We start from the raw sequence: 15621 nt of genomic DNA, 5'->3' as shown, positions 1-15621 counted from the left end.
GGAGACTGAGGACATTGCCTGTAACAAAAAAAATAATAATCATAAACAATAGGAATAGAAGAATGCATCACTCACAGTGCAGGGCAGAGAAACTCACGAAGACAAGTTCATTCACTACAACCCAATTCCCATCAGATCTCATCTAGAAGAATTCATCAGTGAATACCATGTCTATATCCCAAAGAGATCATAAAAGAGGGGAAAAGACTCACATGTGCAAAAAAAATTTGTAGCAACTTTTTTTTTTTTTTTTGTAGTGACAAGTAAATTAAATTGGTAAATTAAGTGGATGCTCATCAATTGGGAAATGGCTGAATAAGTTATGTTATGTGAATGTAATAGCATATTATTATTCTATAAGAAATGACGAATAGGCTGATTTCAGAAAAGTTGAGTGAAGTGGAATAGAACCAGGAAAATATTGTACAAAGTCAAGATTATGTAATGAATTATGATAGATTTAGCTCTTCTCAGAAACATTTTGATCCAAGACAATTCCAATAGACATGGGATGTAAAATGCCATTCACATACAGAAGGAGAATTATGGAGATTAAATGGGAGTGATGCATACTATATTCCCCTCTTTTTTGGTTGCTATTCTTTGCTTTTTCTTTCTTGCATTTTTTTTTTTACTTTTTCTTCTGATTTTTCTTTTACAATATAACAAATATGGAAATATGTATAAAATTATTGTACATGTATAACCTATATTAGATTGCTTGTTGTCTTGGGGAGAGGGAAAGTAAGGGAAGAAGGAGAGAAATTTTGGAACTCAAAACCTTACAAAAATGAATATTGAAAATGATCTTTACAAGTAATGGGAAAAAATAAAATACTATTGAGAAGAAAAAAACAAGTGAAGAGAAAGAAGTCCTCTCAGTTTCAGCGGGGTAAAGTGGATATAAGCCATGAGCATAACAGTGAATAGAAGTTCCAGAAATTCATTTTTTTGCTGACCCCAAGAGGGAAGAGCAACATGACAGTTAACATTACTTTGAAGAGTTGGTAATGACTAAAGACTTCTTTCAGTGAGTGGAAAAACTACCAGATCTTACTATCTTCTTTTTCTGTGGCTTCCAGACATCCAGATTGACCTGCTGATGGTAAAGAACACTGAACCTTATAATCTACTCTACAATTAAATTCTCTCATTGTAGGGAGACTCCATTGGTTTTCTATTTGTATCCTCAGTACTTAATTAGCCTGGATCTTGGCACATAATAATCCCTTTAATACACAAAATTTTATTCATTCATTCCATTGGTTAACTTGAGATATTTGACCTTTTATTTCTTCAAATTAATTATGTTATCCTATGTTCATGTAAGTCTTTCCAGGCTTTTCTGAAATCAGCCTATTCGTCATTTCTTACAGAATAATAATATGCTATTACATTCACATAACATAACTTATTCATCCATTTCCCAATTGATGAGCATCCACTTAATTTACCAATTTAATTTACTTGTCACTACAAGTCACCTGCTAGTGCCTGCTGGAGATCTAACTCAAACCTACAGAATGGATCTCTTCATGTGAGAGGATAATGATGATACAAGGAGACTGAGAGGCAGTTGCATTCTCTGACCTCTCTTCTCTTCCCTCTTGCCTACAATTTATTTCATTCCCAATCAATAAGCAACATCTGCATCAGGAAAGGCTTTTTTGCAACTTCTTCAAGTGTTATGATTCATAGCTGTGGGTACTTTAGGAGAATTGATCTCCCCTTTCACACTTAAGCATGCTCCTTAACAATCCTATTTTTAATTTTATAAACTTTTATTGGTGTGACACAGAACCAAGAAATTAATTTGCGTAGTATTTTCATCATATTAGCATGTTCCAAACATGAGTAAATTAATTCCTCTCTAATTAAAACTTCCTTTATGAAAGTTTTATAGTTTTGTTCATATGATTATCATATGAGCTTTGGTAGGTAGACTATAATCTATTTTATATGTACATTTCTTTAAATATAGCTCATAGAATTTTAATACTTTGGCATTAACTGCAGAATCTTATTAGAGTTGGAGAAGTGTTTTTGAACTTCTGTTGAAAAATATTTTGATGACTGCATTTCAATTGTATTCATTTCTTTTATAGCCTTATACATTTTATGCATTTAAATGGAACATTTAGCATGTTCCATGGCACAAAATATGTAAAAATCTTTACAAGTATAAAATCTCAAAATAGACTTATGAGATAGGCACTACATTTTTATTCTCATTTACCAATCAGAACCCAGATGCCAAAAAGGTTGAATTATTTGCCATAATTACATGACATCTATGGGATTTAAACTCCATAGTTCCTTTCTCCTAAGATAGGCCTTATTTACTATATATTATTATTTGAATCATTTCAGTTATGTCCAACTTTTTACTATACAATTAAGAATTTTCTTGGCCAAAATACTAGAATGGTTTGTCATTTCCTTCTCTTGATTATTTTATAGATGGACTGAGGCAAAGAAGGTTAAATGACTTGCCTAGGTTCCCACATCTAGTAAGTATGAGTCTGGATTTGAAATCATGGAAATGAATCTTTCTGATTCTAAGTCCAGTGCTCCATCCCCTGTGCCACCTAGTTGCACTTCTTCATTAAATATAGTTTGTCTTGTTCCTTCTATAACAGAATCTCACCTCTTACCCACTTCCCTTCCAAACAAATTTATTATAATATGAGGCAACTGATGATCTTTCATAGGTCTGATTTTTTTCATCTTTCTGTTCCTCAGATTGCCATTAATAGAGCTCAATATGGGAGTAAGCATTGTATAGAACAATGATAGCAATTCATTTCCCCAGCTTTGTTATATCTGATTGTCCTTCCCACACTCCACAATTCAGTTGAACCAGCTTTCATTCTGTTCCTCTTCTACAGCACTTTATCTTCCTATCTTCATGCCATAGTGCTAGCCATACCTAGAATCCACCTCTTAGATTTGCTCTTTTTCTTCAAGACATAGATCAAACACTATATTATATATAAGCCTTTTTAAATACCCTCCTCCAACCTTTAATATTCTTCCTCCCTAACAGCCTTTCATGTAATTATTTCCTATAGAGTTTTGTATCCTTAAGTGCTTCCCCTTCATATGGAGTACTTTAATGCTGAGTTAAGTCTACTCAGTATTCTAAGAGAAATATTTACTTTTAATCTGATTGAGGTTTTCCTGCTTTTTAAAAAAAAATAACATTAATTTTATTTTATTTTTTATAATAATAGTTTTTTATTTTTCAAAATACATGCAAACATAGTTTTCAGCATTCACCCTTGCATACATTGTGTCTCAAATTTTTCTCCCTCTTTCACCCCTACCCCCTTTCCTAGACAGCAAGTAATCCAATATTGATTAAACATGTGCAATTATTCTAAATATATTTCCGCATTTATCATACTGGACAAGAAAAAATCAGATCAAAAGGAAAAAATGAAAAAAACCCAAGCAAACAGCAATAATAAAGACAAAAATGCTGTTTAATATTCATTTTTAAAAATTCTCTTCCAAATATTCCACTTCCCTACGTTGTCTAAAGCTAGAAAAATGTCTCCCTCTCACCTTTTGTTGACTCTGCCTTTCGAAAACTTGATTTGAGGCATTACTTAAAGTTTTTTATAGCAGAATATTGGGAGAATTCAACTGAACACCTGTCTCTAATCCATCATCTCCGCCTATTTCTCATATGGGACAAGTTACATTCTGGAGTGATATAAAGATTATGAGACAAGTAAACCAATGAGAATAGTTAATTTTAAGCAAAGACGGTGTTATACCTATTTTTTTTTTTTTTTTTTTTAGTTTTTTTTTTTTTATTTTTTATTTATTTATTTTTATTTTATTTTATAATTATAACATTTTTTGACAGTACATATGCATGGGTAATTTTTTACAACATTATCCCTTGCACTTACTTCTATTCAGATTTTTTCCCTTCCTCCCCCAAACCCCTCCCCCAGATGGCAAGCAGTCTTATATATGTTAAATATATTACAGTATAATTTAGATACAATATATGTGTGTAGAACCGAATTTTTTGTTGCACAGGAAGAATTGGATTCAGAAGGTAAAAATAACAGTTTACATTCATTTCCCATTGTTCCTTTTCTGGATGTAGCTGGTTCTTTCCATCATTAATCAATTGGAATTGGATTAGCTCTTCTCTATGTTGAAGAAATTCACTTCCATCAGCATACATCCTCGTACAGTATCATTGTTGAAGTGTATAATGATCTTCTGGTTCTGCTCGTTTCACTCAGCATTAGTTGATGTAAGTCTCTCCAAGCCTCTCTATATTTCTCCTGTTGGTCATTTCTTATAGAACAATAATATTCCATAACATTCATATACCATAGTTTACCCAACCATTCTCCAATTGATGGACATCCATTCATCTTCCAGCTTCTAGCCACTATGAAAAGGGCTGCCACAAACATTTTGGCACATACAGGACCCTTTCCCTTCTCTAGTAGTTCCTTGGGGTATAAGCCCAGTAGTAGTATGGCTGGGTCAAAGGGTATGCACATTTTGATAATTTTTTGGGCATAATTCCAGATTGCTCTCCAGAATGGTTGGATTCTTTCACAACTCCACCAACAATGCATCAGTGTCCCAGTTTTCCCACAGCCCCTCCAACATTCATCGTTATTTGTTCCTGTCATCTTAGCCAATCTGACAGGTGTGTAATGATACCTCAGAGTTGTCTTAATTTGCATTTCTCTGATCAATAGTGATTTGGAACACTCTTTCATATGAGTGGAAATAGTTTTAATTTCATCATCTGAAAATTGTCTGTTCATATCCTTTGACCATTTATCAATTGGAGAATGGCTTGATTTCTTATAGATTAAAGTCAATTCTCTGTATATTTTGGAGATGAGGCCTTTATCAGAACCTTTAACTGTAAAAATTTTTTCCCAATTTGTTACTTCCCTTCTAATCTTGTTTGCATTAGTTTTGTTTGTGCAGAAACTTTTTAATTTGGTGTAATCAAAATGTTCTATTTTGTGATCAATAATGGTCTCTAGTTCTCCCTTGGACACAAACTCCTTCCTCCTCCACAAGTCTGAGAGGTAAACCATCCCATGTTCCTCCAATTTATTTATGATTTCGTTCTTTATGCCTAAATCTTGGACCCATTTTGATCTAATCTTAGTATGTGGTGTTAAATGTGGGTCCATGCCTAGTTTCTGCCATACTAATTTCCAGTTTTCCCAGCAGTTTTTGTCAAATAATGAATTCTTATTCCAAAATTTGGGATCTTTGGGTTTGTCAAAGATTAGATTGCTATTTTTATTCACTATCTTGTCCTGTGAACCTAACCTATGCCACTGATCAACTAGTCTATTTCTTAGCCAATACCAAATGGTTTTGGTGACTGTTGCTTTATAATATAGCTTTAAATCAGGTACACTTAGACCACCTTCCTCTGACTTTTTTTTCATTAGTTCCCTTGCAATTCTCGACCTTTTATTCTTCCATATGAATTTTGTTGTTATTTTTTCTAGGTCATTAAAATAGTTTCTTGGGAGTCTGATTGGTATAGCACTAAATAAATAGATTAGTTTGGGGAGTATTGTCATCTTTATTATATTCGCTCGGCCTATCCAAGAACATTGAATGTCTTTCCAATTATTTAAATCTGACTTTATTTTTGTGGCAAGTGTTTTGTAATTTTGCTCATATAATTCCTGACTCTCCTTTGGTAGATATATTCCCAAATATTTGATACTATCGACTGTTATTTTGAATGGAATTTCTCTTTGTATCTCTTGCTGTTGGATTGTGTTGGTAATGTATAAAAATCCTGAGGATTTATGTGGATTTATTTTGTATCCTGCGACTTTGCTAAAATTCTGAATTATTTCTAATAGCTTTTTAGCAGAGTCTTTGGGGTTCTCTAAGTATACCATCATGTCATCTGCGAAAAGTGACAATTTGATTTCTTCATTTCCTACTCTAATTCCTTGGATCTCTTTCTCGGCTCTTATTGCCAAGGCTAGAGTTTCTAGTACTATATTGAATAGTAATGGTGATAGTGGGCAACCTTGTTTCACTCCTGATCTAACAGGGAAAGGTTCTAGTTTATCACCATTACATATGATGTTTACTGAAGGTTTTAAATATATGCTCCTTATTATTTTAAGGAATAGTCCATTTATTCCTATACTCTCAAGCGTTTTTAGTAGGAATGGATGTTGGATTTTATCAAATGCCTTTTCTGCATCTATTGAGATGATCATATGGTTTTTATTAATTTGATTATTAATATGGTCAATTATACTAATAGTTTTCCTAATATTAAACCAGCCCTGCATTCCTGGTATAAATCCCACTTGGTCATAGTGTATTATCCTGGGGATGATTTTCTGAAGTCTATTTGCTAATATCTTATTTAAGATTTTAGCATCAATATTCATTAAGGAAATTGGTCTATAGTTTTCTTTCTCAGTTTTCGATCTACCTGGTTTAAGTATCAGTACCATGTCTGTGTCATAAAAGGAATTTGGTAGGACTCCTTCAATCCCTATTTTTTCAAATAGTTTACATAGCATTGGAGTTAGTTGTTCTTTAAATGTTTGGTAGAATTCACCTGTAAATCCATCTGGTCCTGGGGACTTTTTCTTAGGAAGTTGGTTAATAGCTTGGTCTATTTCTTTTTCTGAGATGGGACTATTTAGACTACTTACTTCTTCCTCTGTTAATCTGGGCAAGCTATATTTTTGAAGGTATTCTTCCATTTCATTTAAGTTATCAAATTTATCGGCATAAAGTTGAGCAAAGTAGCTCCTAACTATTGTTCTAATTTCCTCTTCATTAGTGGTGAGTTCACCCTTTTCATTTTCAAGACTATCAATTTGCTTTTTCTCTTTCCTTTTTTTAATCAGGTTTACTAAGGGTTTGTCTATTTTGTTGGTTTTTTCATAAAACCAACTCTTAGTTTTATTAATTAATTCAATAGTTTTTTTACTTTCAATTTTTTTAATCTCACCTTTTATTTTTTGAATTTCAAGTTTTGTGTTTGTCTGGGGGTTTTTAATTTGTTCCTTTTCTAGCAATTTTAGTTGTAAACCCAATTCGTTGGCCCTCTCTTTCTCTATTTTATGCAGGTAGGCCTGTAGAGATATAAAACTTCCCCTAATTACTGCTTTGGCTGTATCCCACACATTTTGGTATGATGTCTCATTATTGTCATTTTCTTGGGTGAAGTTATTAATTATGTCTATGATTTGCTGTTTTATCCAATCATTCTTTAGTATAAGATTATTTAGTTTCCAATTATTTTTTGGTCTATTTTCCCCTGGCTTTTTATTAAATGTTATTTTGATTGCATTATGGTCTGAAAAGGATGCATTTACTATTTCTGCCTTACTGCATTTGATTTTGAGGTTTTTATGCCCTAGTATATGATCAATTTTTGTATAGGTTCCATGAACTGCTGAGAAGAAAGTATATTCCTTTCTGTCTCCATTTAGCTTTCGCCAAAGATCTATCATATCAAACTTTTCTAGTATTCTATTTACCTCTTTGACTTCTTTCTTATTTATTTTGTGGTTTGATTTATCTAATTCTGATAGTGCAAGGTTGAGATCTCCCGCTATTATAGTTTTGCTATCTATTTCCTCTTGCAGCTCTCTTAATTTCTCTTTTAAGAATTTAGATGCTGCACCACTTGGTGCATACATGTTTAATATTGATACTGCTTCACTATTGATGCTTCCCTTTAGCAGGATATAATGCCCTTCCTTATCTCTTTTAATTAGATCAATTTTTGTTTTTGCTTGATCTGAGATGAGGATGGCTACTCCTGCTTTTTTGGTTTTGCCTGAAGCATAATAGATTCTGCTCCACCCTTTTACTTTTAGTTTGAATGTCTCATCCTGTTTCAGGTGTGTTTCCTGTAAACAACATATAGTAGGATTCTGACTTTTAATCCAGTCTGCTAACTGCTTCCTCTTTATGAGGCAGTTTGCCCCATTCACATTTATGGTTAGAAGGACTAATTCTATATTGCTTGCCATCCTATTAACCCCTGCTTATGCTTTTCCCCTTTCCTTCCCTTTTACCCTCCTATCCAGTATTAAACTGGTAAACACCACTTGCTTTTCACAGCCCTCCCTTTTTAGGATCCCTCCCCCACCTTAAAGATCCTCCCCTTATTTTATCCCTTTTCCTCGAAATTACTGTATTCCCTTCCCCTTAGCTTACTCCTTCCCTTTCACTTTTCAATGAAGTGGAAGAAGTTTCACCATAAATCGAATATGTCTATTGATACACGCTATGTTCATCTCCCTCCTTTCTTTCTCTCAGTTATAATAGGTTACCTTTGCCTCTTCATGAGATGTAGTACCACCACTTTATACTTTTTTATGATATAATCTCCTTTCCACCTCTAGTTTCTAAGACAAATTGTACATATGTTCTTTACATATTTTTTTGACAGAAGTATAGTTCTCAAGATTTCTTTTTACCTTTTTTAGAAGTCTCTTGAGTTCTGTATTTGAAGATCAAACCTTTTATGTAGGTCTGGTTTTTTCATCAAAAATAGATGGAATTCATTTATTTCGTTAAATGTCCATCTTCTTCCCTGGAAAATGATGCTCATTCTTGCTGGGTAAGTTATTCTTGGCTGCATACCAAGTTCCTTAGCCTTTCGGAATATCATGTTCCAGGCCCTGCGTTCTTTTAATGTGGACGCTGCTAGATCCTGTGTTATCCTTATTGTGGATCCTCCATATCTGAATTGTTTTATTCTAGCAGCTTCCAATATCTTTTCCTTTGTCTGATGGTTCTTGAACTTGGCCACTATATTTCTTGGCGTTTTGATTTTAGGGTCCCTTTCAGTAGGTGATCGATGAATTTTCTCAATGTCTATTTTACCCTCTGTTTCCAAAACGTCTGGGCAGTTCTCTTTGATAATTTCCTCGAAAATGGTGTCCAAGCTCTTTTTTTCCTCCCATTTTTCAGGGAGTCCGATTATTCTCAAATTGTCTCTCCTGGATCTGTTTTCCAGGTCTGTTGTCTTTCTGGTAAGGTACTTGACAGTCTTTTCAATTGTCTCATTTCTCTGGTTTTGCTTGACTCCCTCTTGGTTTCTCCTTGAGTCATTCATTTCTACTTGTTCCAGTCTAATTTTCAATGATGTATTTTCTTCACTCACTTTTTTTATATCTCTTTGTAATTGTCCAATTGAGTTTTTATCTTCTATGGAATTTTTTTCCATTGTATTTTTTAGAGAGCTGATTTCTTTTTCCAGCTCTCTAATCCTGTTTTCCTTGGAGTTGTTTACCTTTTCCAGCTCACTAATCCTGTTTCTCAATGATTTGATTTCTTTATCCATTCTGTCTTTGAATGCATGGGATGACTTCTCCAGGCTCTCTTGCCAAGCTTCCCTTTCCTTTTCCCATTTCTCTTCCAGCTCTCTTGTGAGAGCCTTTTTGATTTCCTCTATGAGGTTCTTTTGTATTGAGGAGCAGCTTATATCCCTCCCAGGGGATACATCTGGGGACATTCTGTTCCTAGTCTCTTCAGCATTTGAAGTCTGCTCCCTCTCCACACAGAAGCTGTCAATGGTTAGAGCCCTTTTGAATTTTTTGTTCATTTTGTCAGAGTAGGAATCAAAGAAAACAAACTGACAAGAGAAACAATTGGTCTGTTTTGCGGGGGATGGGGCTGGATGGTATTAATGGGCTTCCTCTACAGACTGGGGGTAGGGCAGCAGAGAGCCACTAACAGAACAGCAATGACTGTACTGAGTCTGTGCTCTGAGGCTCCGAGAACGCACCAAGTCAGTCCAGGTGGGGGTTGGGGGTGGCCGGGCTCTGAGAGACGCTGGCTTTCTGGGGTTTTAATCTTCACCTCCAGTGTTTACACCCTCTCCACCGCTCCTGGCTTGCTGCCAAGACGGAGCATCCACACTGGGGCAAAAGCCCTTTCACAGAAACGGCAGAGATCACACCCCTCCCCCTCCGGTCTGAGCTGTGTGAGCTGCCTGTCTTGCTCTGGCTGTCTGCCCTCAGTCTGCGCCCAGTCTGATTGACCCTCCCCCGAACAAACACAGACCTTTTCTGGCGACTTTCAAGGATGTCTTCTCTTGGTGATAATTTGTGGATTTCTTTCTGGGTCAAGCATTAAGTCAGAGGCTTGTCATGAAGTAAGTTCTGAGAGAAAACGAGGAGCTCAAGCAGCTGTCTGCCTCCAGGCCGCCATCTTGGCCGGAAGTCCGGTGTTATACCTATTGAGTGCATTATTGTTAGAGGCTGTAAATGATAGACATATCTCTATAAATACAGAGATATCTATCTATCTATTTATATCTAAAAATGCCTATCTATTTATATCTCTATCTATCTGTCTTTCTATTTTGTTAGGATTACAAGGTGATAACTCAGGCTGTCTGGGCAATTCTCTAGCTCAGAATTCACACCTTTGGTTCGGGCCTTTAAATTCACCGGCCAGCTTACAAAAGAAGCACAAGAGGCTTTGAGAGAAGTTGATCTGGCTTTATCCAATGTGGTTGAAAGAGTCACTCAAAAACCCTTGGAAATATCAGTTTTTGCTACAAAAGAGGCACCCACAGCAGTCCTTCATCAAGGAGACAGTGTGATTGAGTGGGTGAACCTCCCAGCACAACCATAACAAAGCCTTACTCCTTACCCAGTGCTTATGGCTAGAATTTTATTAAAGGCTATTAAGAGAGTAGTACAATTATCTGGGATAAGCCCTGAAAAAACATACACATTCTATACTAACACACAAATTAATGTATGCTGTGAGACCATTTCAGAATGGCAAATTTTATTGGCCATAGCTCCAAATTTTGCACATGGATCTCCATTAAAGATAACCCGGCTACTACATAATTGGTGATGGATTTTTGAAGAAAAGGTTTCTAAGGTTCTTCTTAAAGGACCAACAATCTTTATAGATGCCTCCAAAGAAAATATTTGTGCTGTATACTCTCATGATTTAACCATAAAGAGAGTAGTCAGGACTCCTTTTCAGTCCACTCAGCAGAATGGATTATTTGCTATCATGCTAGCTCTTATTTGTTACCCAGGAGACGTAAATATAATTACTGATTCAGCCTATTCAGTAGGTGTGGTACAAAGAATTGCCAGCCCAAATAAAATTTGTAGCCTCTAATATTTATCAGCTCTTTAAGGAACTTCAAGAGCAAGTGAGAAAGCCTCCAGGCAAGATTTATATCTTGCATGTCCACTCACATAGTGGACTTCCAGGTCCTATTTTTGATGGAAATTCAAAGGCAGATAGCCTTTTAACTATGTTAGCCAGTACTCCTTTATTTCAGGAAGCACAAGAATCTCATTCTAAATATCATCAAGCTGCTTGAGCTTTACGTTTACAATTTGGAATAACAAGAGAGGAAGCTAGGAGTATAGTAAAAAAGCTGTATATCTTGCCTTTCTTTCCACGCTCCTACACTCCCTCCAGGGAAGAATCCTCGTGGTTTGAGACCCAATGAAATCTGGCAAATGGATGTGACCCATTATAAATCTTTTGGTCGTCTGTCTTTTATCCATGTGGTAGTAGATACCTTTTCAGGATTCACTTTTGCAGTGCCAACGTCAAAAGAGACAGCCCAAGTGGTCACTGAATTCCTTATCCAAGCATTTGCAATTATGGGTGTGCCACAGGAAATAAAAACAGATAATGGACCTGCATATAGTTCTAAACATTTTGCGCACTTTTGTGCGCAATATAAGATTTTACACACCACTGGTATACCTTTTAATCCGAAGAACATATAACTTCCTTTCCTCTTTGTAAAAGCAGATTGTCAGTGTGGAATACTACATGAAATGCTGGATATTAGTGCTTCATCACTTTTTTTCTTTTTCCTTCAAAATCTTTGTTATAGGGAATAGTTCAAGTAGTAAAGTAGAATAACATATTCAGAAATTAGAAAAGTTCTAAAACATAATCAAATAGTAAAATAAAAAATATGTGTTCCTTATAGAATACAGCATTGCAGATGCAATCTTACCATAACAGAATACAAAGACATGACTACCTTATAAATTTTAGATACTATATTTCCACTCAAGGTAATCTAAAAACAGGTCAACTTTTTGTGTAATTTTCCTCACTAATTTCCCAATTGCCTGACCCCCTTTTTTTTTTGTTCCTGATGATCATTATACAATATCTGCTTCTTTTTCCCAAAGTCTACTTGTTATAATAATTCCACATTGATAAAATTTCTGTTTTAAAATCCTACTTATTAACAAAATTCTTATTTAATTCTTTAAGGTGATGGACAAATGATGTCATACCTCTCCATATCTGAGACATTTACAATACATAAACATTTTAAATATCATTACAGAGAAATATAAACCTGTATTCACATATGCTAATCACAATGAAAAGATAATTTTTTCTTGGGATAAGAAGGGCTATAACAGTCCTGGGAGTTGAGACAATACTATATTTAATGACAGCGAGACAATCAGGATCTCAAGAGTTTCTTTCTTTTGGATACATTTTTGAGTGCTCTCTTCACATCCTTGTTCCTCAGGCTGTAGATGAGGGGATTAAGCATAGGGTTTATCACAGTATAGAACACAGACACTACTTTCCCCTGCTCCTTGGAGGATTTAAGTGTCATATAGTTGATAATTGCTGACCCATAAAAAATAATGACCACAAGAAGGTGGGAGCCACAGGTGGAAAATGCCTTGAGTCTTCCTGAGTTTGTCTTCATTTTGAGAATAGTCACTATAATGGAACCATAGGATGCCAGGATCAGAGAAACAGGTGCAAGAAGTATCACCACTCCCATGAGGAAAATGACCATCTGTGAGCTATGAGTGTCTGTTGACGCCAAAGCCAAAAGGGCTGGGGACTCACAAAAGAAATGAGCAATTCTATTATCTCCTTGGTAGGGAAGTTGTAATGTGACTGTAGTATCAACTAATGTCACTAGAATACCGCTGGCCCAGCAACCTAAGGCTAAGTGGCCACATAGTCTCCATGTCATGATGAGAGGATAATGCATAGGATCACAGATTGCTAAGTATCTATCATAAGACATCACAGCCAATAATGCACACTCTGTACATCCTAAAAAGAGAGAGAAAAAAAGCTGAGCTGCACATCCTGTGAAGGAAATGATCTTCTTCCTGGACAACAGGTGGGCAAGAGCTTGGGGAACAATACAGGTAGAAAAGCACAGGTCAGCCAAAGACAAGTTGCCAAGGAAAAAGTACATGGATGTATGGAGCTTTGAGTCAATCAGAACCAGGGAGATAAGGAGCAGGTTTCCAAGTACAGTAACCAAGTAGACCACCAGGAATAATACAAAGAGTAAAATCTGAGTTTGAAGGTCATCAGAAAGTCCCAGAAAGAAGAATTCTGTTACCCAGGTCTTGTTGGTATCCTTCATACTATTTTTTGGTCCTTTCGAAGAATAGCAAAATTTTGGGTACAAAACTGTAACCTATAGAATCATAGAATCATATAATTAGAAGAGATCTTTAAAGTCCAATCTCCTACCCAACCATTAAAAGCTGTACTGATAAATGATCATTGAAAACATCCAATGATAAGCAGTATACTATCATATCAAGAAGCCATTCTATTTGTGGACTAAGTTATGTTAGAAAATGCTTCTTTACATTTAACAGAAATCTTCTTCAGTCTGACAACCCATGCCACTTTATCCTGCTTTTTTTTTTTTTTTTTTCTCTCTATGTATGCTGTGGTAATCTCATTGTCATTAGTGGATTTAACTATTATCTATGAAAATGACTCCTACATCTACATAGCTAACTCTTTCCTGAGCTTCATTTCCACACTGGCATATGTCTATTGTAATTCCAAATAAGTATCTTAAAGTCCATAAGTTAAAACGTTCAAAATTAAATTCATTCATTATCTTATCTTTCCCCCTAAACTTTCCCCTCTTCCAAATTTCCTTTTCTTGTCAAATAAACTACCATCGATTCATTTCCCTTAAATTCTTAACCCAGGCATTAATCTTGAGTCTCCACCCTCTATCACTCAATAAATTGAATCAGTTGCCAAATTTTGCCTTATCAATATTTCTTACTATATCAATATCAATCAATATCCCTATTATATCAATATCTTGCCACAAATAACATCTCTCTTTTTTTTTTTAATTCATTTTTCCAAATTATCCCCTCCCTCCTTCCACTCCCTCCCCCCCGATGACAGGTAATCCCATACATTTTACATGTGTTACAATATAACCTAGATACAATATATGTGTGTAAATACCATTTTCTTGTTGCACATTAATTATTAGCTTCCGAAGGTATAAGTAACCTGGGTAGATAGACAGTAGTGCTAACAATTTACATTCACTTCCCAGTGTTCCTTCTCTGGGTATAGCTATTTCTGTCCATCATTGATCAACTGGAAGTGAGTTGGCTCTTCTTTATGTTGAAGATTTCCACTTCCATCAGAATACATCCTCCTACACTATCATTGTTGAAGTGTACAGAGATCTTCTGGTTCTGCTCATTTCACTCAGCATCAGTTGATTTAAGTCTCTCTAAGCCTCTCTGTATTCCTCCTGCTGGTCATTTCTTACAGAACAATAATATTCCATAACCTTCATATACCACAGTTTACCCAACCATTCTCCAATTGATGGACATCCATTCAACTTCCAGTTTCTAGCTACAACAAAAAGAACTGCCACAAACATTTTGGCACATACAGGTCCCTTTCCCTTCTTTAGTATTTCTTTGGGATATAATCCCAATAACAGCAATGCTGGGTCAAAGGGTATGCACAGTTTGATAACTTTTTGGGCATAGTTCCAAATTGCTCTCCAGAATGGCTGGATTCTTTCACAACTCCACCAACAATGTATCAGTGTCCCAGTTTTCCCACATCCCCTCCAACATTCATCAACACAAATAACATCTCTTGATATTGATCCCTTCTCTCTTCTAATACAGTACAACTTCTCATCTAGATTACTTTAAAAGATTCCTAATTTCCCTACCTCATTCCATTCTATCCTACATACTTGTGAAAAATATTTTCCTTAAATATAAATTTGACTGTGTGACTTCTCCACTTAATCAATATCAGTACCTTCCTATACACAATGCCTGTACAATAGAATGATAAATTCTCTATTCAGCTTTTAAAGTATTATACAATCTGGCAGAACTTATTTTTATATCAAAATTTACCCTATCTCTTGCACTTTGCAATCTGTCCAGATTAACCTTATCTCTGTTTCTCGAATGCTACATTCTATCTCCCACCTCCTTGACTTTTCATTAGTCATCCTACATGCCTGGAGTATACTGATTCGTTACATCCACTTAACAGAATCTTTTTCTCCCCATAAAATATAGCTTAAGAACCACCTTCTACATAAAAGCCTTTTCTTATTCCTCTAACAATTTGGTACCCATACTCTTTAACAACCATTTTAACTACTTTGTATATATTTGTATTTATTCTCTCACACATTTATTCTATATATGCTCATATATGCACTTGTTGTTCTCCCCATTATAATATAAACTCTTTGCAAATAAAGATTGTCTTCTTTGTACTTCTCTACCTAGCATCTGGCACATTGTAGAAATTTAATAACTATTTGTA

General features: G+C 35.3%; 1 protein-coding gene across 1 annotated transcript; it reads right to left on the bottom strand.

Annotated features, from left to right (window-relative positions):
* Nucleotides 1-12478: 12478 nt before the first annotated feature.
* Nucleotides 12479-13414, bottom strand: LOC141552919 (olfactory receptor 2D2-like). The gene has a single exon (XM_074284833.1). The coding sequence runs from the start codon at nt 13412-13414 to the stop codon at nt 12479-12481; it is 936 nt and encodes a 311-aa protein (XP_074140934.1).
* Between the last annotated feature and the right edge of the window lie 2207 nt (nt 13415-15621).

The sequence above is a fragment of the Sminthopsis crassicaudata genome, chromosome 2, assembly GCF_048593235.1.
Source record: "Sminthopsis crassicaudata isolate SCR6 chromosome 2, ASM4859323v1, whole genome shotgun sequence".
Classification (NCBI taxonomy): Eukaryota; Metazoa; Chordata; class Mammalia; order Dasyuromorphia; family Dasyuridae; genus Sminthopsis; species Sminthopsis crassicaudata.
Note: the sequence above shows the minus strand (reverse complement) of the source record. Positions and strands in the feature narration are given on the sequence as shown.